Source organism: Salmo salar, chromosome 26, assembly GCF_965601325.2.
Source record: "Salmo salar chromosome 26, fSalSal1, whole genome shotgun sequence".
In the NCBI taxonomy this organism is placed as follows: domain Eukaryota; kingdom Metazoa; phylum Chordata; class Actinopteri; order Salmoniformes; family Salmonidae; genus Salmo; species Salmo salar.
In genome coordinates this window covers 40,668,415-40,692,550 of record NC_138316.1, presented here as the reverse complement: position 1 = coordinate 40,692,550, position 24,136 = coordinate 40,668,415, and the positions used below count along the sequence as shown (strand labels likewise).

General features: G+C 42.1%; 2 protein-coding genes across 2 annotated transcripts; both read right to left on the bottom strand.

Moving 5' to 3' along the window:
- Positions 1–1,028: 1,028 nt before the first annotated feature.
- LOC106587650 (uncharacterized) lies at positions 1,029–11,166 on the bottom strand. The gene is made up of 5 exons (XM_082969708.1): positions 10,652–11,166; positions 10,490–10,527; positions 10,282–10,311; positions 7,344–7,510; positions 1,029–4,164 (listed from the first exon to the last, which is right to left on the bottom strand). Exons 1-5 carry the CDS (start codon positions 10,726–10,728, stop codon positions 3,715–3,717), a joined length of 762 nt encoding a protein of 253 aa, XP_082825834.1. The 5' UTR covers positions 10,729–11,166; the 3' UTR covers positions 1,029–3,714.
- Positions 10,791–16,776, bottom strand: LOC145850309 (uncharacterized). The gene is made up of 6 exons (XM_082969900.1): positions 16,729–16,776; positions 16,198–16,316; positions 14,905–15,043; positions 14,438–14,579; positions 13,890–14,060; positions 10,791–10,804 (listed from the first exon to the last, which is right to left on the bottom strand). The coding sequence occupies exons 1-6, from the start codon at positions 16,774–16,776 to the stop codon at positions 10,791–10,793; spliced, it is 633 nt and encodes a 210-aa protein (XP_082826026.1).
- Positions 16,777–24,136: the final 7,360 nt, after the last annotated feature.

Here is a 24,136-nt window from a genome sequence, read left to right as displayed (position 1 = left end):
TTATAGTGCTCAACGACTTCATAAACACAACATATAGTATTTATGAACCAGACTATAGATGCTTCACAAATCAGTTATAACCTAAGCAATACTATAAAAGGTGCTTACTTCTGGTGCTTTTCCAAAAGGTAAATTACATGTTCTTATGAATGACTTCGGAGAATCAGTCAGAGGGTTTATGTTTAATGGGTATAAAATGTTTGAATTAAGTGAAGTTCATGAGGATTAACACTATTTTAGCGGTAGTGGGAGACCAATACGCCTTTTTGTGACCAATTGCGTATCATACCTGGTTTGTCCTTGCACCTGAAGACTGATAGCCAGATGAACTAAAGCCCCAGCAGGAGTCGTCTTTGTGCTTACATAAGCACGATCTATGTTTGTAGTAAACGTGGAGCGGGAGTAGTGTCAATAATATTGATTCGTTAAGGCCGGGTTACTGTAATGATGTGACAACTGTTGGTGGCTTTATAAATACATTTGATTGATTCAATGTTGAATAAGTCATTGGGAGTTATTAGAATGGTTGTTAAAAAACGTTGAAAACCTTTCAATTTCAGTTAACAGTGGAGGAAACTCTTGTAAATATGTGTCAACGGCAGTTAAAAAAAATATAAAATCGAGTATAATTTGCTAATTGCAGGATAATTTTACTCAACCCCCACATATTCATTAGTCCACTTTTGATACATTCCCACAAAAGTGTGCATGCCAACATCCAATTAAGATATACTACTTCAAGTCAGTCTTTATGATGTGTGTTCTCAAATGTTATTTGGGCATCTTACCTAAAAAAGATTGTGGAACTAGTTACACACACAAACAGCACTTTTGTATTTCAAAATGTGTCAAATATGGTTGCCCAAATAATAATTTATAGCTGAATGAATATATGAGACAAGTTGAGAAAACACATTTTAAATTGACTGAATTCTTGTCAAATTGGAGCTAAGTTTGAGTAATTTCTTTTGTTCAGGTAACACTTGGACCTAAAAGTTGAGTAAACAAAAAAAAGTCTGTGGAACCAGTTACTTAATAATAATTAGTTGAAACTAGATTTTATTTATATATATTTTGTTTTACAGTGCATGCATGACCAGGACAAATTTGAAACAATTACTTTATGTTCATATCCAGGATTACATTTTGAACAGGATTTTTGGACGAAAATAGTTATAAACAGCAGTTAAAAATAGTTACAGCTCAGACACACCATTAAGATTGTCAAACGTTTGCCTGGTAAAATTGTCAAACATTTGCCTGCCGACAGTATTTAGCAACTCCGAACAGTGTCGGCAGTCACTTCTTTGTGATCACACAACAAAGACCTTGGAAGTCGTCACCCACTCAGACTTTTAAAATACTCCAAACCAGAAGGTGGCAGTAGCTTTGTTTGGCAATGCATATCCGTGCGTCTTGTTTATGTTCTAGATTACCAGACATCTGTTTATGTTGCTACTAGCCAGATGGCCACAGCTAGATAACTACCTAGCAAGGTGAAGAAGAAACAATTTTATTCACTCTCCATAATCCCAAAGTACCAGCCCATAGCCAAATGTTTAGCTAGCTAACGTTAGGTAGCTAAGGAAACTGCACAACTCGGCAACTAACACAGGCAGCTGTTTCATGGACACTAGCGAATCCATTGTTATTTACATACATTGTCAATACTATCTACAGTGGTTAGCTAGCTTGGAGGAATAATTGAGTATTGTGTCTGTGCACTTAGTTAGTTTCCATCCCATAGCCTACATTGCATATGAAGTGTGACTGGCTCATCCGAGGATGTGCGGAAAACTGCCCTCTTATTTCCTTTTTTCCGTTGTGGGGGTTGGTGCTCTCTGATTGGGTTTCCACTAGCTACCGCAAAGTTCAAAATTGTCTATAGCATAAAAATTAATGAAAACAAACATTTGCTTTCTGGTCTTAATTTAAGGTTATGGTTAGGCATAATGTTAGCAGTGTGGTTAAGTTTAGGTTTAAAATCACATTTTAGGTTTATGACTTTGTGGCTGTGGTAACTAATGACGAACCTCTGATTGGCTCAAAATCAAGTTGGCCACTGACTAGAAGCCGTAGGTTCGTCGCAGCAGGTACCGCTTTTGCTCTAGCAAGCGAAGGAACGCCACCCGCTGTGATAAGTACCTTTCGGCAGTGTGATTCTCGGTGTTTCGTGCTTTACATGGACAAATTTCGAGTTTTGACGCAATGTAAGTCTACCAATGTCCTCAGGGAAAATGTAGAAACCATCATGGGGAGTATACTGTACAAAATAATTATCTTGAAAAACGACCCATTCAATGTAAGAAGTGTGTCATATCATTAATTCCATTGGCTTCTTATGATGTAAATTAGTATACAGTAATTCACATGAGGGCTACAATTTAACAACATAGGAATTATAAGCCTTTCTCTCTTCAGTGATGAAGCAGGCCTTGAAGTAAGACATGAATGACAGCCAAGACCACGCCCACTGTCATGTTTGAGTCCTCAGCAGGAGCTAGAGCAGGAGAAAGTAGAGGAGAGAATCCAATTGAGGGTAAATATCACTGGTTAGTTCTACTTTATTGGTGAGTGCTGGTCATCTTTTCCCTATCGGTTGGACTACTGCCGGGCTACAGCCCCCAAAGATACATTTAAGCTACAGGACTGAGTAAGAGCTGAGCCTGTCTACAAGTCCTACCAAGTCCAAACATATTGTGAGAATTTGAAATAAGCATTAAACACATTTGATGGCCTTTCAGATGGACATATACTGTTATTCAAACAGAGCTGAAAGGGACAAACACATAGTGGCAGACTGACACATTGATTGATGTAATCAATCAATCAGTAATAACAATAATAAAACATGTTTTAAATTAAATATTATAAACTGGGTGGTTCGAGCGCTGAATGCTGATTGGCTGACAGCCGTGGTATATCAGACATTATAAACTGGGTGGTTCGAGCCCTGAATGCTGATTGCCTGACAGCCGTGGTATATCAGACCGAATACCATAGGTATGACAAAACATTTATTTTTACTGCTCTAATTACATTGGTAACCAGTTTATAATAGCAATAAGGAACCTCTGGGGTTTGTGGTATATGGCCAATATACCACAGCTAACGACTGTATCCAGTCGTATTATGCGTCGTGCATAAGAACAGCCCTTAGCCTTGGTATATTGGCCATATACCACAACCCCTCGTGCCTTATTGCTTAAGTATGGGATATAGGCGCTAGTTAGTCTATTTCTATTTTTAGTCCCTGGGCTTTAGCTCAACTGGATAGTCATGTTGGCAGGTTCCGGATGCCTGAGAGACAATGGGAGCACCCTTCATACCCCTGAAGAGTGATTCATGGCCAGAAAGACACACCATGGTTCCTTTAGTTTTGATAGTGCTCAGGTTGATTCGGTATACCCTGACAGTGGAGATTGACGTCAGAATCTCCAGGGTTCCATTTCCAGCCGAACACCTGAGAAAGAAGGAAGACATTGAATGTTTTTAATGTATGTGAGAGAAGCGGTTTCAAAACAGAGGCAATCTCAGTAAACTATCCATTTCATAGCGACGTGACAAATTGCTACCATCTCAACTGAGTTTAAATGGACAGTTTTCTGAAATTTCATGCATTGTTTAGTTCATATGGCTTATCGTAGAGCTTGTTTTAAAAACCCAAGTACTCCATTTGGGGTAATAAAAAATAATTAAGATTGGGTAAAAATGTTAGAAAACGATCCCTGACCCCTGATCCAGGATACAGAGGCTGTCAGCCATGTCTTCTGTCTCAGACTCCATGCACTTGCCCACCATCAGCTCTGCCCTGTCCAGAGAGGTGTTGGAGAACACATGCAGGTCCAGTGTGTCCAGCCTGCTCGCGGTGCGGACCGACGTCTCTCGGCGGACACGCTGCGAGGAAGGGAGGAGGTGGCGGAACTTGGGGATTTTGGTTCTGTTAGCCATGGGCCCCTCCCCAGGCCAGTAGAACTCCAACCAGAACTTAACGATGCTGAAGGTCTCCTGCTCCGACGGCATGTTGATGGCGTACCGCGGGCCCTTGGCCTCGACGCCAGGGAAACGGCAGGCTATCGGCATAATCAGGGTGGGCTGCCGACTGATGACAGTGTTGCGTACGCTTCGCAGGGTGTTGGTGTACACCATCTCTGAACCAGAGTGCTGAGGAGAAAAGAAACAGGATATCATGTGTGGATATTCTGGTTCATTCACACATCACAGCAGACAGTCTGTTAAAACTGATTTATGGAAGGAGCAGTGGCGTGCATTCATGTATGCAAAGGGAAGCCAGGCTTCCTCAGAAAATTGACTAAGAAAAAAACATATACAATTATTTATCTTTCATCTCTCTGAGTTTCATAATTTTCCTTCAATTCGCAAGAGGCTGAATGTACTGTATCTCACAGGTGAAAGCATCCGAGCGAGCGAAACTGTACTCCTCTGACTGTATGTGTAGCCATCTACCTGATGCTGTCTGGTTAAAAAGAGTGTGACATTGTTGCCGCCCATAGTATTAAACGCAAATGGGAATCCAGCAAGCATTTGGTCTCCCTTGATAAAAAAAGTATAAAATAATAGCCAATCAGCATTGAGCTAAACTGAGTGAGCTCAAAACTGTGAATGGTCCTGGCACACCAAAAAAAAGGTCCAGAGAGGCCAGTTTGGAATTGGCTTCACACCAATCACATCACATCGAGAGCAAAACGTTAATGACAGAAAAAACTTGATTTGTTGCATCTCGTTGCACTGTTGTCCTCCAGTGGCTAGCTAGCTAGCTAAAATTGACCCTTTCTTAAATTAGCCATAGATGGAGATAGAGATTTGGACTTGTAGTTTTACTTAATTCTCCTTACTGGCCAATGATTATAACAGTGATTCTTATCCAACCAACCATACATTGTGTCCCTGGCCTGAGACGATGGAAGTTCAATATGTAGCTAGATGTAGTAGGCTAATGTTAATTAGCTGGCTCATCATTACATGAAAGTTAGGCTAGCGAGCAAGTATTTTAGCCAGGTAGCCTAGGACAACAAAACCTAAAAGCATGTACTGTATGACAGAATCATAGACCGTTTCGTCAACATGACAGGAAGATGCCATTGACATTTCCCTACAAGTAGGCTGGGTCAACATGTTTTTTCTACTTGCAAGAACACATACAGTTGAAGTCGGAAGTTTACATACACTTAGGTTGGAGTCATTAAAACTAGTTTTTCAACCACTCCACAAATTTCTTGTTAACAAATTATAGTTTTGGCAAGTCGGTTAGGACATCTACTTTGTGCATGACACAAATAATTTTTCCAACAATTGTTTACAGACAGATTATTTCACTTATAATTCACTGTATCACAATTCCAGTGGGTCAGAAGTTTACATACACTAAGTTGACTGGGCCTTTAAACAGCATGGAAAAATTCAAGAAAATGATGTCATGGCTTTAGAAGCTTCTGATAGGCTAATTGACATCATTTGAGTCAATTGGAGGTGTACCTGTGGATGTATTTCAAGGCCTACCTTCAAACTCAGTGCCTCTTTGCTTGACATTATGGGAAAATCAAAAGAAGTCAGCCAAGACCTCAGAAAAAAATTTGTAGACCTCCACAAGTCTGGTTCATCCTTGGGAGCAATTTCCAAACGCCTGAAGGTACCACATTTAACTGTACAAACAATAGTACGCAAGTATAAACACCATGGGACCACGGAGCCGTCATACCGATCAGGAAGGAGACGCGTTCTGTCTCCTAGAGATGAATGTACTTTGGTGCGAAAAGTGCAAATCAATCCCAGAACAACAGCAAAGGACCTTGTGAAGATGCTGGAGGAAACAGGTACAAAAATATCTATATCCATTGTAAAACGAGTCCTATATCGACATAACCTGAATGGCTGCTCAGCAAGGAAGAAGTCACTGCTCCAAAACCGCCATAAAAAAGCCAGACTACGGTTTGAAACTGCACATGGGGACAAAGATCGTACTTTTTGGAGAAATGTCCTCTGGTCTGGCCAGGGACAAATAGAACTGTTTGGCCATAATGACCGTCGTTATGTTTGGAGGAAAAAGGGGGAGCCTTGCAAGCCGAAGAACACCATCCCAACCGTGAAACACGGGGGTGGCAGCATCATGTTGTGGGTGTGATTTGCTGAAGGAGGAACTGGTGCACTTCACAAAATAAATGGCATCATGAGGTAGGAAAATGATGTGGATAATATTGAAGCAACATCTCAAGACCTCAGTCAGGAAGTTAAAGCTTGGTTGCAAAGGGGTCTTCCAAATGGACAATAACCCCAAGTGTACTTCCAAAGTTGTGGCAAAATGGCTTTAGGATAACAAAGTCAAGGTATTGGAGTGGCCATCACAAAGCCCTGACCTCAATCCTACAGAACATTTGTGGACAGAACTGAAAAAGCGTGTGCAAGCAAGGAGGCCTACAAATCTGACTCAGTTACACCAGCCATGTCAGGAGGAATGGGCCAAAATGAACCCAACTTATTGTGGGAATCTTGTGGAAGGCTACCCGAAACGTTTTACCCAAGTTAAACAATTTAAAGGCAATGCTACCAAATACTAACTGAGTGTATGTAAACTTCTGACCCACTGGGAATGTGATGAAAGAAATAAAAGCTGAAATAAATAATTCTCTCTTCTATTATTCTGATATTTCACATTCTTAAAATAAAGTGGTCATCCTAGCTGACCTAAAACAGGGAATTTTTACTAGGATTAAATGTCAGGAATTGTGGAAAACAGAGTTTAAATGTATTTGGCTAAAGTGTATGTAAACTTCCGACTTCAACTGTACACACACACAGAAATCAGAACTATGGACAGCCACATCATATTAAGCTTACGTTGATTTGACTAAATCGTTTTTGGTATCTTTAAGTTGTCACTGTATTAGACTAAGCAGGGGTGATTCGACGATGTGGAAATGTTGATGTTGAAATGGTGCTGTAATAGTGGAGGCAGCTCCTACTTTGTTTGTGACTTGCGGTAACTCTCTGTGGTTCTAAATCAATAGTTGTTTAGTAGTCCGAAAATGTCTGAAACATTTATTTATTTTACCTTTATTTAACTAGGCAAGTCAGTTAAGAACAAATTCTTATTTTCAATGACTGCCACTGTGTCTTCTTATTGTCTAGGTCTTAGGCTTATATATCACGATGGCAAGGCATATGAACTAACAGGTTATATAGCAAACAACGCAATTTTCACAACATGTAGGTTGTAATATGGCATTTTCTCTGGCTTGGCTTCCCCAGTTATTTTACTCATGCACCACTACTGGGAAGGAGCCAATGTAAGTTTTGCATTTGATACAGTGGGCAGAGTCTCATACCACTCTCTTAGTGCCGCAGCCAGTCAGAGAGATGCTGGCCATCACATGGGTGGAGTTGGAGGTGACACTACAGGAAGGATGGTTGAGCTGGAGCTCTGACACAATCAGGTTCTTCAGGGTGGAAATGGGGAGAACCAGATGCATCTCAGTCTTCCCACATGTCAGCTCTGGAAGGAGACAGAAATAATAATAATACATGGGACTTATAGCGCTTTTCAGGGACCCACATTTTATAAATGAAAAGAAAAACAAAAATACAGGACTCCAAACAAAATATCAGACTAAACAAAACATGAATAAAGAAGGAAAAGAGTGTGATGTATCAGTGTATGGGGAGGGGAGGGATCTGGATAGGAACCTGGGTTAGGGTAAGGGTTTGGCTTATGGTGAAGAGAGGAGGGATCTGGATAGGAACCTGGTTTAGGGTAAGGGTTTGGGTTATGGTGAAGAGAGGAGGGATCTGGATAGGAACCTGGGTTAGGGTAAGGGTTTGGGTTATGGTGAAGAGAGGAGGGATCTGGATAGGAACCTGGTTTAGGGTAAGGGTTTGGGTTATGGTGAAGAGAGGAGGGATCTGGATAGGAACCTGGGTTAGGGTTAGGGTTTGGGTTATGGTGAAGAGAGGAGGGATCTGGATAGGAACCTGGGTTAGGGTAAGGGTTTGGGTTATGGTGAAGAGAGGAGGGATCTGGATAGGAACCTGGGTTAGGGTTAGGGTTTGGGTTATGGTGAAGAGAGGAGGGATCTGGATAGGAACCTGGGTTAGGGTAAGGGTTTGGGTTATGGTGAAGAGAGGAGGGATCTGGATAGGAACCTGGGTTAGGGTAAGGGTTTGGGTTATGGTGAAGAGAGGAGGGATCTGGATAGGAACCTGGGTTAGGGTAAGGTTTTGGGTTATGGTGAAGAGAGGAGGGATCTGGATAGGAACCTGGGTTAGGGTAAGGGTTTGGGTTATGGTGAAGAGAGGAGGGATCTGGATAGGAACCTGGGTTAGGGTTAGGGTTTGGGTTATGGTGAAGAGAGGAGGGATCTGGATAGGAACCTGGGTTAGGGTAAGGGTTTGGGTTATGGTGAAGAGGGGAGGGATCTGGATAGGAACCTGGGTTAGGGTAAGGTTTTGGGTTATGGTGAAGAGAGGAGGGATCTGGATAGGAACCTGGGTTAGGGTAAGGGTTTGGGTTATGGTGAAGAGAGGAGGGATCTGGATAGGAACCTGGGTTAGGGTAAGGGTTTGGGTTATGGTGAAGAGGGGAGGGATCTGGATAGGAACCTGGGTTAGGGTAAGGTTGTGGGTTATGGTGAAGAGAGGAGGGATCTGGATAGGAACCTGGGTTAGGGTAAGGGTTTGGGTTATGGTGAAGAGGGGAGGGATCTGGATAGGAACCTGGGTTAGGGTTAGGGTTTGGGTTATGGTGAAGAGAGGAGGGATCTGGATAGGAACCTGGGTTAGGGTTAGGGTTTGGGTTATGGTGAAGAGAGGAGGGATCTGGATAGGAACCTGGATTAGGGTTAGGGTTTGGGTTATGGTGAAGAGAGGAGGGATCTGGATAGGAACCTGGTTTAGGGTAAGGGTTTGGGTTATGGTGAAGAGAGGAGGGATCTGGATAGGAACCTGGGTTAGGGTTAGGGTTTGAGTTATGGTGAAGAGAGGAGGGATCTGGATAGGAACCTGGGTTAGGGTTAGGGTTTGGGTTATGGTGAAGAGAGGAGGGATCTGGATAGGAACCTGGGTTAGGGTTAGGGTTTGGGTTATGGTGAAGAGAGGAGGGATCTGGATAGGAACCTGGGTTAGGGTAAGGGTTTGGGTTATGGTGAAGAGAGGAGGGATCTGGATAGGAACCTGGGTTAGGGTAAGGTTTTGGGTTATGGTGAAGAGAGGAGGGATCTGGATAGGAACCTGGGTTAGGGTTAGGGTTTGGGTTATGGTGAAGAGAGGAGGGATCTGGATAGGAACCTGGGTTAGGGTAAGGTTTTGGGTTATGGTGAAGAGAGGAGGGATCTGGATAGGAACCTGGGTTAGGGTTAGGGTTTGGGTTATGGTGAAGAGAGGAGGGATCTGGATAGGAACCTGGGTTAGGGTAAGGGTTTGGGTTATGGTGAAGAGAGGAGGGATCTGGATAGGAACCTGGGTTAGGGTAAGGGTTTGGGTTATGGTGAAGAGAGGAGGGATCTGGATAGGAACCTGGGTTAGGGTTTGGGTTATGGTGAAGAGAGGAGGGATCTGGATAGGAACCTGGGTTAGGGTTAGAGTTTGGGTTATGGTGAAGAGAGGAGGGATCTGGATAGGAACCTGGGTTAGGGTAAGGGTTTGGGTTATGGTGAAGAGAGGAGGGATCTGGATAGGAACCTGGGTTAGGGTAAGGGTTTGGGTTATGGTGAAGAGAGGAGGGATCTGGATAGGAACCTGGGTTAGGGTTAGGGTTTGGGTTATGGTGAAGAGAGGAGGGATCTGGATAGGAACCTGGGTTAGGGTAAGGGTCTGGGTTATGGTGAAGAGAGGAGGGATCTGGATAGGAACCTGGGTTAGGGTAAGGTTTTGGGTTATGGTGAAGAGAGGAGGGATCTGGATAGGAACCTGGGTTAGGGTTAGGGTTTGGGTTATGGTGAAGAGAGGAGGGATCTGGATAGGAACCTGGGTTAGGGTAAGGTTTTGGGTTATGGTGAAGAGAGGAGGGTCTTTGTAGTGTATTTCTTTGCTTGTATGTTTGTGTCTTTTCCATATTGGTTGGAAAAAGACGATACATCAAGAACAAGACAGCCAGCCAGCCAGCCAGCCAGCCAGCCAGCCAGCCAGACAGACAGACAGACAGACAGACAGACAGACAGACAGACAGACAGACAGACAGACAGACAGACAGACAGAAGGAGAGGATCGTGACAGACAGACAGACAGACAGACAGTCAGTAGTGGATATCAACTACACAGTGTGTTCTATACCTGTTCCAGTGGGAAAGGTCTCCATCTGTCCTGGAACAGAAAAAAAGGTGTATATTATGAACATGTTTTGAACCAAATATTGCACCTATGCTTTACCTCACCCCGCTTTCACCACTGTAAACAACTAAGAAACGATCCTTTCACCATGCTTACTCTCGGACACACACACACACAAAACAGAAAGAACTGTGATTGTTCTTGTCCTTACTTTGGTAAAGCCACACACATCTGGGTTCAGACTGCAAACTGTGAAGACAAAAGGTTGTGTAAAGTACATCAGACAGGTTGGTTATAACATATGCCTAAACATTATTGGTTGCTGACAAAATGTCAACTTAACATTTATTGTTCTCTTTCCTCAAAAAGTGACCTGTTGGTGTTGGCCAGGAAACAAAGGGGCAAAAGAGGAGGCAGGTTATTGGGGCTCCGGATCCATGTGAGATTCATGGTGGCCAGGGAACCCTTGGTGTCCAGCGCTGTCCTGAAAAGGCCAGGGGGACCAACCACCACTATCTCTGATACGCTGAAGAAGAGACATACCACAAACACAGTCGACACAGTAGAAATATGCACAGAAACTGACTAACTTCTCCAATAGAAATCCCAGATGAAAGTTTTGAAAACAACCCGTTTGTAACGTTTACACACAACTGAGAGAGAGAGCGAGAGAGAGAGAGAGAGACGAGAGAAACATGACACAAAAAAAGGGACACTCATGGAAAAGTTGAGTAGTATAACACACCTCTAGGTTGAGTAGTATATCACACCTCTAGGTTGAGTTGTATAACACACCTCTCTAGGTTGAGTAGTATAACACACCTCTCTAGGTTGAGTAGTATAACATCTCTCTAGGTTGAGTAGTATAACACCTCTCTAGGTTGAGTAGTATAACACCTCTCTAGGTTGAGTAGTATAACACCTCTCTAGGTTGAGTAGTATAACACCTCTCTAGGTTGAGTAGTATAACACCTCTCTAGGTTGAGTAGTATAACACACCTCTAGGTTGAGTAGTATATCACACCTCTAGGTTGAGTAGTATAACACATCTCTCTAGGTTGAGTAGTATAACACACCTCTAGGTTGAGTAGTATAACACCTCTCTAGGTTGAGTAGTATAACACCTCTCTAGGTTGAGTAGTATAACACCTCTCTAGGTTGAGTAGTATAACACACCTCTAGGTTGAGTAGTATAACACCTCTCTAGGTTGAGTAGTATAACACCTCTCTAGGTTGAGTAGTATAACACCTCTCTAGGTTGAGTAGTATAACACACCTCTAGGTTGAGTAGTATAACACCTCTCTAGGTTGAGTAGTATAACATCTCTCTAGGTTGAGTAGTATAACACACCTCTAGGTTGAGTAGTATATCACACCTCTAGGTTGAGTAGTATAACACATCTCTCTAGGTTGAGTAGTATATCACACCTCTAGGTTGAGTAGTATAACACATCTCTCTAGGTTGAGTAGTATAACACACCTCTAGGTTGAGTAGTATAACACCTCTCTAGGTTGAGTAGTATAACACCTCTCTAGGTTGAGTAGTATAACACCTCTCTAGGTTGAGTAGTATAACACACCTCTAGGTTGAGTAGTATAACACCTCTCTAGGTTGAGTAGTATAACACCTCTCTAGGTTGAGTAGTATAACACCTCTCTAGGTTGAGTAGTATAACATCTCTCTAGGTTGAGTAGTATAACACACCTCTAGGTTGAGTAGTATATCACACCTCTAGGTTGAGTAGTATAACACCTCTCTAGGTTGAGTAGTATAACACCTCTCTAGGTTGAGTAGTATAACACACCTCTAGGTTGAGTAGTATAACACACCTCTAGGTTGAGTAGTATAACACCTCTAGGTTGAGTAGTATAACACCTCTCTAGGTTGAGTAGTATAACACACCTCTAGGTTGAGTAGTATAACACCTCTAGGTTGAGTAGTATAACACCTCTCTAGGTTGAGTAGTATAACACACCTCTAGGTTGAGTAGTATAACACCTCTCTAGGTTGAGTAGTATAACATCTCTCTAGGTTGAGTAGAATAACACACCTCTAGGTTGAGTAGTATAACACACCTCTAGGTTGAGTAGTATAACACCTCTCTAGGTTGAGTAGAATAACATCTCTCTAGGTTGAGTAGTATAACACACCTCTCTAGGTTGAGTAGTATAACACACCTCTAGGTTGAGTAGTATAACACACCTCTAGGTTGAGTAGTATAACACCTCTCTAGGTTGAGTAGAATAACATCTCTCTAGGTTTAGTAGAATAACACACCTCTCTAGGTTGAGTAGAATAACACACCTCTAGGTTGAGTAGTATAACACCTCTCTAGGTTGAGTAGAATAACACACCTCTAGGTTGAGTAGTATAACACCTCTCTAGGTTGAGTAGTATAACACACCTCTCTAGGTTGAGTAGTATAACACCTCTCTAGGTTGAGTAGTATAACACCTCTCTAGGTTGAGTAGAATAACACACCTCTAGGTTGAGTAGTATAACACCTCTCTAGGTTGAGTAGTATAACACACCACTAGGTTGAGTAGTATAACACCTCTCTAGGTTGAGTAGTATAACACACCTCTAGGTTGAGTAGTATAACACCTCTCTAGGTTGAGTAGTATAACACCTCTCTAGGTTGAGTAGTATAACACCTGTCTAGGTTGAGTAGTATAACACACCTCTAGGTTGAGTAGAATAACACACCTCTAGGTTGAGTAGTATAACACCTCTCTAGGTTGAGTAGTATAACACCTCTCTAGGTTGAGTAGTATATCACACCTCTAGGTTGAGTAGTATAACACACCTCTCTAGGTTGAGTAGTATAACACACCTCTCTAGGTTGAGTAGTATAACACATCTCTCTAGGTTGAGTAGAATAACACACCTCTCTAGGTTGAGTAGTATATCACACCTCTAGGTTGAGTAGTGTAACACACCTCTCTAGGTTGAGTAGTATAACACACCTCTCTAGGTTGAGTAGTATAACACACCTCTCTAGGTTGAGTAGTATAACACACCTCTCTAGGTTGAGTAGTATAACACACCTCTCTAGGTTGAGTAGTATAACACACCTCTCTAGGTTGAGTAGTATAACACACCTCTCTAGGTTGAGTAGTATAAGACCTCTCTAGGTTGAGTAGTATAACACATCTCTAGGTTGAGTAGTATAACACACCTCTCTAGGTTGAGTAGTATAACACACCTCTAGGTTGAGTAGTATAACACACCTCTCTAGGTTGAGTAGTATAACACACCTGTCTAGGTTGAGTAGTATAACACACCTCTCTAGGTTGAGTAGTATAACACACCTCTCTAGGTTGAGTAGTATATCACACCTCTAGGTTGAGTAGTATAACACACCTCTCTAGGTTGAGTAGTATAACACACCTCTCTAGGTTGAGTAGTATAACACACCTCTCTAGGTTGAGTAGTATAACACACCTCTCTAGGTTGAGTAGTATAACACCTCTCTAGGTTGAGTAGTATAACACACCTCTCTAGGTTGAGTAGTATAACACACCTCTCTAGGTTGAGTAGTATAACACACCTCTCTAGGTTGAGTAGTATAACACACCTCTCTAGGTTGAGTAGTATAACACACCTCTACGTTGAGGAGTGAGTTTGGGAAACCATGCTATAACACACCTCTCTAGGTCAGAATGAAAGGTGACAGACACGTTGATCTGCTCATAGGGCAGAACATAGATAGTGACTCCCCCTGTTGGTGTCAGTCCTGTAGTGACCGGCTCAGCAGTGCAGCTTGAGGACGCCTCCTCCACTGAAACCAAGACAAAAGTTAAGGTTATTTAGTTTTAAACTTTCTTTTTAACCTCCTTCAGGTATCATACTGTATATGATTGCTCCCTTTGAAGAACTTTGGGTGTATCTCAATATAAAATGTTGCTACCGGTACATAAATATGGGTAATTCATCCATTACTAACTACTGTGTTGAAATCGTATTTTTCAAGAGCGCTTGATAAATCAATCCCAGGGTGCCTCAGATCAAGACTGAACAACACAGCTACATCATAGAGTCCAGTATGTATAGTTATTGAGAACAGACCAGCAGAATTTACCTGATTCATTTTTCCCTGAAACAGGCCCATCAATAAAGAGAAGACAGCGTGAAATAGTTTGTGTGTGTCAGTCTCACCTGTAAGGGACAGGTGCAGTGGGATGGAACTGAGTGCTTTGCGTTTGTTGGTTTGGGTTTGGCGTGAAAAGTCCTCCACCATCAGCTGCACAGAGTATTGGCCAGCGGACGATTTACCATTGTACAACAGCCTACACGTCTCCTATGAAGTAGCAATTAAAACAAATTCAACAACATTTATTTGAAAACAATTGTTCTTTGTTTCCCACAGAGCACATGCCTGAAGCCGAAAGCCTAACCCTCAAAAGAAACAAGTCCAACAAATAACTCTAAATTGGTTTAACCTCCCCGCACATTTAGATGGTGCATGATGCATCCATAATGACCGATTCATGTTTCATATTTCTCTGTATAGGAATTAAATCCAACACGGTTCTCTTTCTTGCACCTTTTCTTGGCGGTTTGGGGCATCTTAATAGTCACTGCTGTGTGGACTAACACAAAGACACAAATAAGTTAAGACTCACCTCCTCCATCTTCAGAAAGTTGTACTGGGGGCAGTCAAGGCATTCTCCAAGGTCAGCATGGGCAAAGCGACAGAGCACTGTGTCCCCATCCAGGTCCTTCACCATCAGTGGGAAGTGATGTGGGCAGTTCACACAAGCCCTGACACAAGAATACACACTCAGTTAATATCATATGTTTTTCTCCCCACTTTATTATATATATATATTTTCCTCCTGGCAGCTTCATTAAATAGTACCCGCAAAACACCAGTCTCAACGTCAACAGTGAAGAGGCGACTTCGGGATGCTGGCCTTCTAGGCAGAGTTCCTCTGTCCAATGTCTGTGTTCTTTTGCCCATCTTAATATTTTATTTTTATTGGCCAGTCTGAGATATGTCTTTTTCTTTGCAACTCTGCCTAGAAGGCCAGCATCCCGGAGTCGCCTCTTCACTGTTGACGTTGAGACTGGTGTTTTGCGGGTACTATTTAATGAAGCTGCCAGTTGAGGACTTTTGAGGCATCTGTTTCTCAAACTAGACACTCTAATGTACTTGTCCTCTTGCTCAGTTGTGCCCCGGGGCCTCCCACTCCTCTTTTTATTCTGGTTAGCGCCAGTTTGTGCTGTTCTGAGAAAGGAGTAGTACACAGCGTTGTACGAGATCTTCAGTTTCTTGGCAATTTCTCGCATGGAATAGCCTTAATTTCTCAGAACAAGAATAGACTGACAAGTTTCAGAATAAAGTTCTTTGTTTCTGACCATTTTGAGCCTGTAATCGAACCCGCAAATGCTAATGCTCCAGATACTCAACTAGTCTAAAGAATGCCAGTTTTATTGCTTCTTTAATCAGAACAACAGTTTTCAGCTGTGCTAACATAATTGCAAAAGAGTTTTCTAATGATTAATTAGCCTTTTAAAATGATAAACTTGGATTAGCTAACACAACGTGCCATTGGAACACAGGAGTGTTGGTTGCTGATAAAGGACTGGGACCCTGTTTTGAGAGACTTGAAGAGGCTGTAGCGGAACCGAAGAGCTTGACAATTGGGATGAGATACAGAGGAGAAAGAAAAAAGTATGGAAAGGAAGAACGGTGCTGAGGAAGGAAGGAAGGAAGGAGAAAATGAAAGAGGAGAGAAAGGGAGAGAAGGACAAAGAGGAGAGAAAAGGGTCAAAATGTATCAGTCATCATGACCAAATAAATCCCACTACATATGAACAGTCAAAACCGTGAGAATGTGTAGACTAGAGTAAACAGAGTAATGTTTCTATGTGCAGTACAAGACTCAGGTCCAGGTCACAGTGAGTTGAGTTACCTGAGAGGAGGAGGCAGGCTGCAGTAAGGGGGCTGGTTTAGTCTCAATGGGTTAGACTGGTTGGAGGGTCCAGCCCACAAGAACAGAAACACAAGAACAGAAACACATTCACGTTGGACCTAATTCACAGTTACAGGGGAGTCAAATAAATATGTTTGTTTTTCACTTTTCCTGAAGTGGTGTGACATAACCTGCAAAATGGTTGCTTTATAACACATAGACATTTATATCACATATACAACATAATGCATATGATACAAAGTAAGAATGATCAGTCATGAAACTGCATTATACATTAAATTCTGAATTGTAAGGACTGAGGAGGTCTAATGTCCAACTGCTTTAAAGTAAGTTTGTGTAACATTTTTACCATTATGAAACCAACTCATGAAACCTTACAGTCTTCAATGTTGCGGAAGCTAGCACTGAACATGTCCAGTCAGTGTGTATTGATTCTATAGATGTTCTACAAAAGCACATCAAATGGTCACGGTGTGATAATAATAACAGGTCTCTCAGCGAATCACATACCCCAAATTCACGTTGGCCCTGTAGTTGCTGGGAATGGTCCTCTGCCATTGGCGGACGCACCAGCCTGAGGTGGGCTTCTGTCCTGTGTAGGGTAACGAGGTGGTATGCACGACACAGTCTTCCCCTGTCTGACACACTCCGGAGAACGATGGACAGGGAAGGGCAGAGATCACGGTGTAGTGGGCCCTCACCTGCCAAAGGTCAAAGGTGATGTGAGGTCAGGAGGTCATGTAATTAATTACATGGTAACAATGAGGAACTTGCTTTTAGGAATTCAGCACAATCATTGTCTACCTGTTATTGGTGCCTAAACCACACTGTAATTATTGGCTATTTACCATTTTATAAAGTAAATTGAAACAAACAAAAACAATGAAAACAACAGCTAAATCGCAGAGACTGTAAAATACCAGTGTAGTAAGTAACCTGGAGGGGCTGTGTGTTTACAGCTGGGAGGCAGAGCAAGAACCAATCAACATGGATTTGTAATTCATTTGAATACTGCGCACATGTGCATCGTAACATAGAAAGCCTATCATTATCGCAGTGCATATTTTAGGTCAATCCTGAAATTCCTAATACACAGTGTTAAAAGCTGACAGCATTGGTAATTAACAATGTGTAACCTCACCATATTTCCTCCACTCTTCTCTAGAGGGACAACATTGACCACTGCACCCAGAGTGGTGGCCTCACAGACAGGGTAGGGCAGGAGCAGGCCTAGGGCCACAACCAGGTGCCCCAGAAAAACTCAGATCAACATCAGAGCTTTTCACACAGGGCTGTGTGTCGAAGGAAGCTTGGGCCTCTGGAGACAGGAATGGAGGCCCGTTAGAAGGCAATCACGAACATGAAACACAGACAAACACACTCACTCTTATTTTACAAAACAGGATCAATATTGAGACAATGACCAAACATTTGTAAATGTGCTAGTAGTAACACAACTTAAATTATTGTAGTCTTTGTAAAAGTCTACAGGACATCAACACATCAAGGTTAGAATGTTATGAATGTGGACATCCCTGTTGTTTTTGCATAATGTCTCATTATTTTCCAAAGTTCCAACACACATGGTTATGGAGACTTCTCTGTCAATAACAGCTAGTTTTCAGATTTCCCCTTCCCGCTCAGACCACTCCCATACAGTCCCTGCTTGAGAAATATTTTTCTGATAAAAATCAATTTTTGCCCATTTTAATGGATAATCTATTACAGTAAGGTACCAAATGTTACCCAGAAATGTGATATTGATATTAAAACGACTGCATTGAGCCTTTAAGGAGTAATTCCAAGCCTGAGGAATTTCAAGATTAACCTAATTTACCCTCATTGGGTTTCAGTGTTACAGGGTGAAAACTATGACCTGTTCATTTGTATGTGGGGATGGTGTGCAAAGAAAATCTATTCTAAGAATTCAGTTTTAAAAGTTACAAACACTGTACTGTATAACTTCTAAATATGCTGATCTTATTGACTGTCAGTCATTTCATCCATAGCTCCATCAATGAATGAGATCTTACATTTCTCCAGCCCTATCGCTCTGCTTTATAGAAAACCAAGTGGTGGGGCTGCAATTGACTGACAGACTAATTAGGCCTTGCTCAAGGGCACATCAGATTCCTGAAAGTCTATGGGAGATTCCATACACCTTGTGTCCTCTCTCCTCGTTTCCTCATCAAAAGTGATTGGATGAGAAAGCCAGATGTCCTGCCCCTTTGACATTCTCCTCCAATGGGTTTTGAGAAGGAAATGAGAGGTGTATGGTGTATGCAATTGAAATCTTCCCCAAGGCTGCGTTTTCACAGACAGCCAAACTTTGATCTTTTGCCCAATTATTGGTCTTTTGGACAATTATTGGTATTTTGACCAATCAGATCAGATCAGATCTTTTGCCAATAATTGGGCAAAAATTGTCGAATTGGGCTGCCTGTTATAAACTAAGCTACAGGACTGTTTCACCAGCACAGACTGGAATATGTTCCGGGATTCATCCGATGGTATTGAGGAGTTTATCACATCAGTCACCGGCTTCGTTGATAAGTGCATCGACGACCTTGTCATCCCCACAGTGACCATACGTACATATCCCAACCAGAAGTCATGGATTACAGGCAACATCCTCATTGAGCTAAAGGCTAGAGCTGCCGCTTTCAAAGAGCAGGACACTAATCCGGACGCTTATAAGAAATCCCTCTACGTTTTCCGATGAGCCATCAAACAGTCAAAACATCAATAGAGGACTAAGATCGAATCCTACTACACTGGCTCTGACACTCGTTGGATGTGGCAGGGCCTACAAACTATCACAGGGTACAAAGGGAAACCCAGGGACGCTTCCCAGGAACGTGAGCCTACCAGACAAGCTAAATGCCTTTTATGCTCACTTCGAGGCAACCAACATTGAACCATGCATAAGAGCACCAGCTGTTCCGGACGACTGGGTGATCTCACTCTCCGTAGCAGATGTTAGTAAAGACCTTTCAACAGGTTAACATTCACAAGGCTGCAAGGCCAGACTGATTACCAGGATGCGTACTCTGAGCATGTGCTGACCAGCTGGAAAGTGTCTTCAATTACATTTTCAACCTTTCCCTGACCCAGTCTGTAATACCTACGTGTTTCAAGCAGAAAACTATAGTCCCTGTGCCCAAGAATGCCAAGTTAACCTGCCTAAATGATTATCGCTCCGTAGGACTCACATCTGAAATGCTTTGAAAAGCTGGTTATGGCTTACATCAACACCATCATCTCAGACACCCTGGACTCACACCAATTTGCATACCGCCCCAACAGATCCACAGATGACACAATTTCTATTGCACTCAACAATGCCCTCTCCACTTGCACAAGAGGAACACTTACGTGAGAATGCTGTTCACTGACTATTGCCCAGTGTTCAACACCATAATGCCCTCCAAGCTCATCACTAAGCTCAGGACCCTGGGACTGAACACCTCCCTATGCAACAGGATCCTGAACTTCCTAATTGTCCGCCCCTAGGTGGTGAGTGCAGGCAACAACCCATCTGCCACACTGACCTTCAACACGAGGGCCCCTCAGGGGTGCGTGCTCAGTTCCCTCCTGTACTCCCTGTTCCCCCATGACTCCACGACTGTGTGGTTGCGCACGACTCCAACATCATCATTAAGTTTGTTGACGACACAACGGTGGTTGGCCTGATCATCAAAGACGTTGAAACTGCCTATAGGGAGGTCAGCGACATAGCTGTGTGGTGCCAGGACAACAACCAAGTTAGTTAAATAGACCCCCTGCATTGACCGCTTTTGCATGAACTCTTGACTCATCACATACGCTGCTGCTGTTTATTATCTATCCTGTTGCCTAGTTACTTGATTCCTACCAATATGTACATATTTGTATTTTGTATTTATTAGTGATGCCCTTTAGTTCCTGCCAAGGCAGCAGCTACTCTTTCTGGGGTTTATTAGTGATCCCCATTAGTTCCTGCCAAGGCAGCAGCTACTCTTCCTGGGGTTTATTATGGATCCCCATTAGTTCCTGCCAAGGCAGCAGCTACTCTTCCTGGGGTTTATTATGGATCCCCATTAGTTCCTGCCAAGGCAGCAGCTACTCTTCCTGGGGTTTATTATGGATCCCCATTAGTTCCTGCCAAGGCAGCAGCTACTCTTCTTGGGGTCCAAACACATTAAGGCACTTACATTACATATAAAACAAAAGATAAAACAGTACATCATATAACATTATTACACCACTACATATCTATAATACAAAATGTACAATACCACCAGACAACAATACTACAACGTACGTGTGTGTAAAGTGTGTGTGCTAGCATTTGTGTGCTTATTGTGTCTCTTCACAGTCCCCGCTATTCCATAAGCTGTATTTTTATCTGTTTTTTACATCTCATTCTACTGCTTGCATCAGTTACCTGCTGTGGAATAGAGTTCCATGTAATCATGGCTCTATGTAGTACTGTGTGCCTCTCATAGTCTGTTCTGGACTTGGGGATTATGAAGAGACCTCTGGTGGCATGTCTTGTGGGGTATGTATGGGTGTTTGAGCTGTGTGCTAGTAGTTCAAACAGACAGCTCGGTGCATTCAGCTTGTCAACACTGTCAGCTTGTCTCTCCTCCACTTGGATCCATGAGAGATTGACATGCAAATCATTCATTTTAGCTCTGTGTATATTTAAGGGCCAGCAGTGCGTGCCACAAAGTCCCTCTTTGTGGCTCCTGACCACACGACTGATCAGCAGTCCAGGTGCGGCAAAACTAGGGCCTGTAGGACCTGCCTTGTTGATAGTGTTGTTAAGGCCGCGCTTTATTATGGACAAACTTCTCCCCATCTTAGCTTCTGTATGAATATGTTTTGACCATGACAGTTCACCATCCAGGGTTACTCCAAGCAGTTTAGTCACCTCAATTTACTCAATTTCCACATTATTAATTACAAGATTTAGTGGAGGTTTAGGGTTTAATGAATGATTTTCCCCAAAAACAATACTTTTAGTTTTTGAACTATTTAGGACTAACATATTCCTTGCCACCCATTCTGAAACGAACTGCAGCTCTTTGTTAAGTGTTGCAGTCATTTCAGTCGCTATAGTAGCTGACGTGTATAGTGTTGAGTCATCTGCATACATAGACACACTGGCTTTACTCAAAGCCATTGGCATGTCGTTAGTACAGATTGAAAAAGTAAGGGGTCTAGACAGCAGCCTTGGGGAATTCCTGATTCTACCTTGATTATGTTGGAGGCTTCCATTAAAGAACACACTCTGTGTTCTGTTAGACAGGTAACTCTTTATCCACATATAGCAGGGGGTGTAAAGCCATAACACATACGTTTTTTACAGCAGCAGACTATGACCGATAATGTCAAAAGCTGCCCTGAAGTCTAACAAAACAGCCCCCACAATATTTTTATCATCAATTTCGCTGCCAATCAGTCATTTGTTTAAGTGCTGTGCGTGTTGAATGTCCTTTCCTATAAGTGTGCTGAAAGTCTGTTGTCAATTTGGTTATTGTAAAATATCATTGGATCTGGTCAAACACAATTTTTTCCAAAAGTTCACTGTTTGGTAACAGGCTGATTGGTCAGCTATTTGAGCAAGTAAAGGGGGCTTTACTATTCTTAGGTAGCGGAATGACTATTGCTTCTCTCCCGGCCTGAGGGCACACACTTTCTAGTAGGCATATTTACCTCAACTACCTCGTACCCCTGCACATCGACTCAGTACTTACCCCGTGTAAATAGCCAAGTTATTATTACTCATTATGTATATATTCCTTGTTTTTATTTTTCTATTATTTCTCTCTCTGCGTTGTTAGGAAGGTCCTGTAAGTAAGCATTTCACTTTTAGTCCACACTTATTTATGAAGCATGTGAGAAATAACATTTGGTTTGATTTAAACGCAGTCTGAGTAAGGAAATAAATGACCTGTTAGACGGCACTTCAAGGGACTTGATGGTAAGTTGGTAAAGATACATTGAATTAGGGAATCTCAGAGGAGGAGTGCTGGTCTAGGATCAGATCCCCATCTTATTTATTATGATCTAAATCCAAGATCAGACAGCTATACTACAAAGGAGGATCAATAAGTTAGCCAGCTAAATTGCCTAAATATTCTGAAATAACTTGACATTTTTTTGTAAGATATGCTTCAAATGGGCATGGACTAATTGACAACACAAAATACATTTAAGTTTAGCGTAGTGACCCAGAAAATCTAGTTCTGTCTAGTTGTTTATCCAAGTTAGCTGCTTAACTCATTGTGTTTTGTAGTATACCTCTCAGCTCTCCTACTCCAGGAGCCTTTGTGAATACGGGCCCAGGTGTGGAGGTCACAGAAGTGTGAGCAGGCTTTTGTTCCAGCACAACATATCTGACCAGTGGTCAAGTACCTGACAACCACCAGGCCCTGAACTTTGTAAGCTGACCAGGAAAAATTCAGCACCCCAACAATGACTGGAAAGAACATTGTGTTGTGCATAGTTACATTATGTTACTGAGGGAAACAAACTACTTCCCTTAGAGACAATCTGCAATTGCTATATACATTTTTGTACTTTTAAATTAAACACATTGATTCTTGAATATTACTTATAAATGCATCATGTTAGTTCAACCGTCTTACCCCATCAGAACCAATAAGCTTGTTTTACCCCTTTATTTCTAAAAACAAGTGAATTTAAACACTATAGCTTCGTAACATGGTTAAATTTATATCATAGCTGGTCAGTCTTCACATTCATAGCCATCTACGAATTTGAGTGGTTACTTTCAGTCCCATCCCTCAGCTATTTACCAGTCATTGATGGGGTGGCAACTTTTAATGGTTGAAATGCACATTTCCCTTAAAAATAAATAAATAACTCAGGCACTGAGCATATACCATTGGCACTCCACCCCTTTTCCTTTCCTAAACACCAGGACACGTTAGAAAATGTATGGAATCCTGATGTGTTGACCATTGGTCTAAAAGGTCTGTGCCAAGTATGAAGAAACTTCACAGGCTGCGTTTACGCCGGCAGCCCAATTCAGATCTTTAGCCAATTATTTATTTCTACCGCCCCATATCTGAAATGGGTCACAACTTAGTGTGGACAGTCAGAAAAACAAATCACAATTGGGTTCTCAGGGTCAGTGTAAACACAGCCATAGAAGCTCAAATCCCAACCTCAAGAGCAAAAGAGACATTTTATCTGATTTAAAAATAATCATTCAGGAATCTGTTGCTTCCCTCCAATACCAACCTTAATCACTCAACCAAGGGTGTCTTGGTATTCAGACGGACAGCTGTCTGCAACGAGTTGAGTGGTCCGATAGGAAGTTCAAGCTACATCTTAGCTTTCACGTTACCTAGTACATTGCTGGGAAAGCACTCGAGATTGAAAAATGATGCTAAACTGGCTGGACCAGTGGCACTGACTAAATTACAATGAGTGACATATTTTCAGCACAAACTGAAACTCATCCAAGTAAATTGCATTTTGTAGTCTAATTATGGCTTAAGCAACATGCCTCACTAGGATGATATCCAGCAGGACTAGAACAAAATGGTTTGAGGAGTAACATTATGGACTGGTTTCTAGACAGATTAAAAGGAATATGTCAGATATTACAAAAATTGTTTCCTTACCTCAGAAAAAAGTAGTTTATGGACAGTGACTGCAATCCACACTTTGTTTTAGTAAACTAGCCACTACCAACAAATTAGCATATTTGTACCAAATCCCTTGTAACTCAATCACCCACATTTAGCATGTTTTAAATTTCATGCCCAAATCATCTAAAAAATGGGGAGATTTATGCAACATCTACAAGTGAGCCAGAGGAAGACCTAGAACATAAAGCAGCTTCATGAACCGTCAGACAACCCACTCCTGGCTTAATGAAACATTCAGGACAGAACACAGG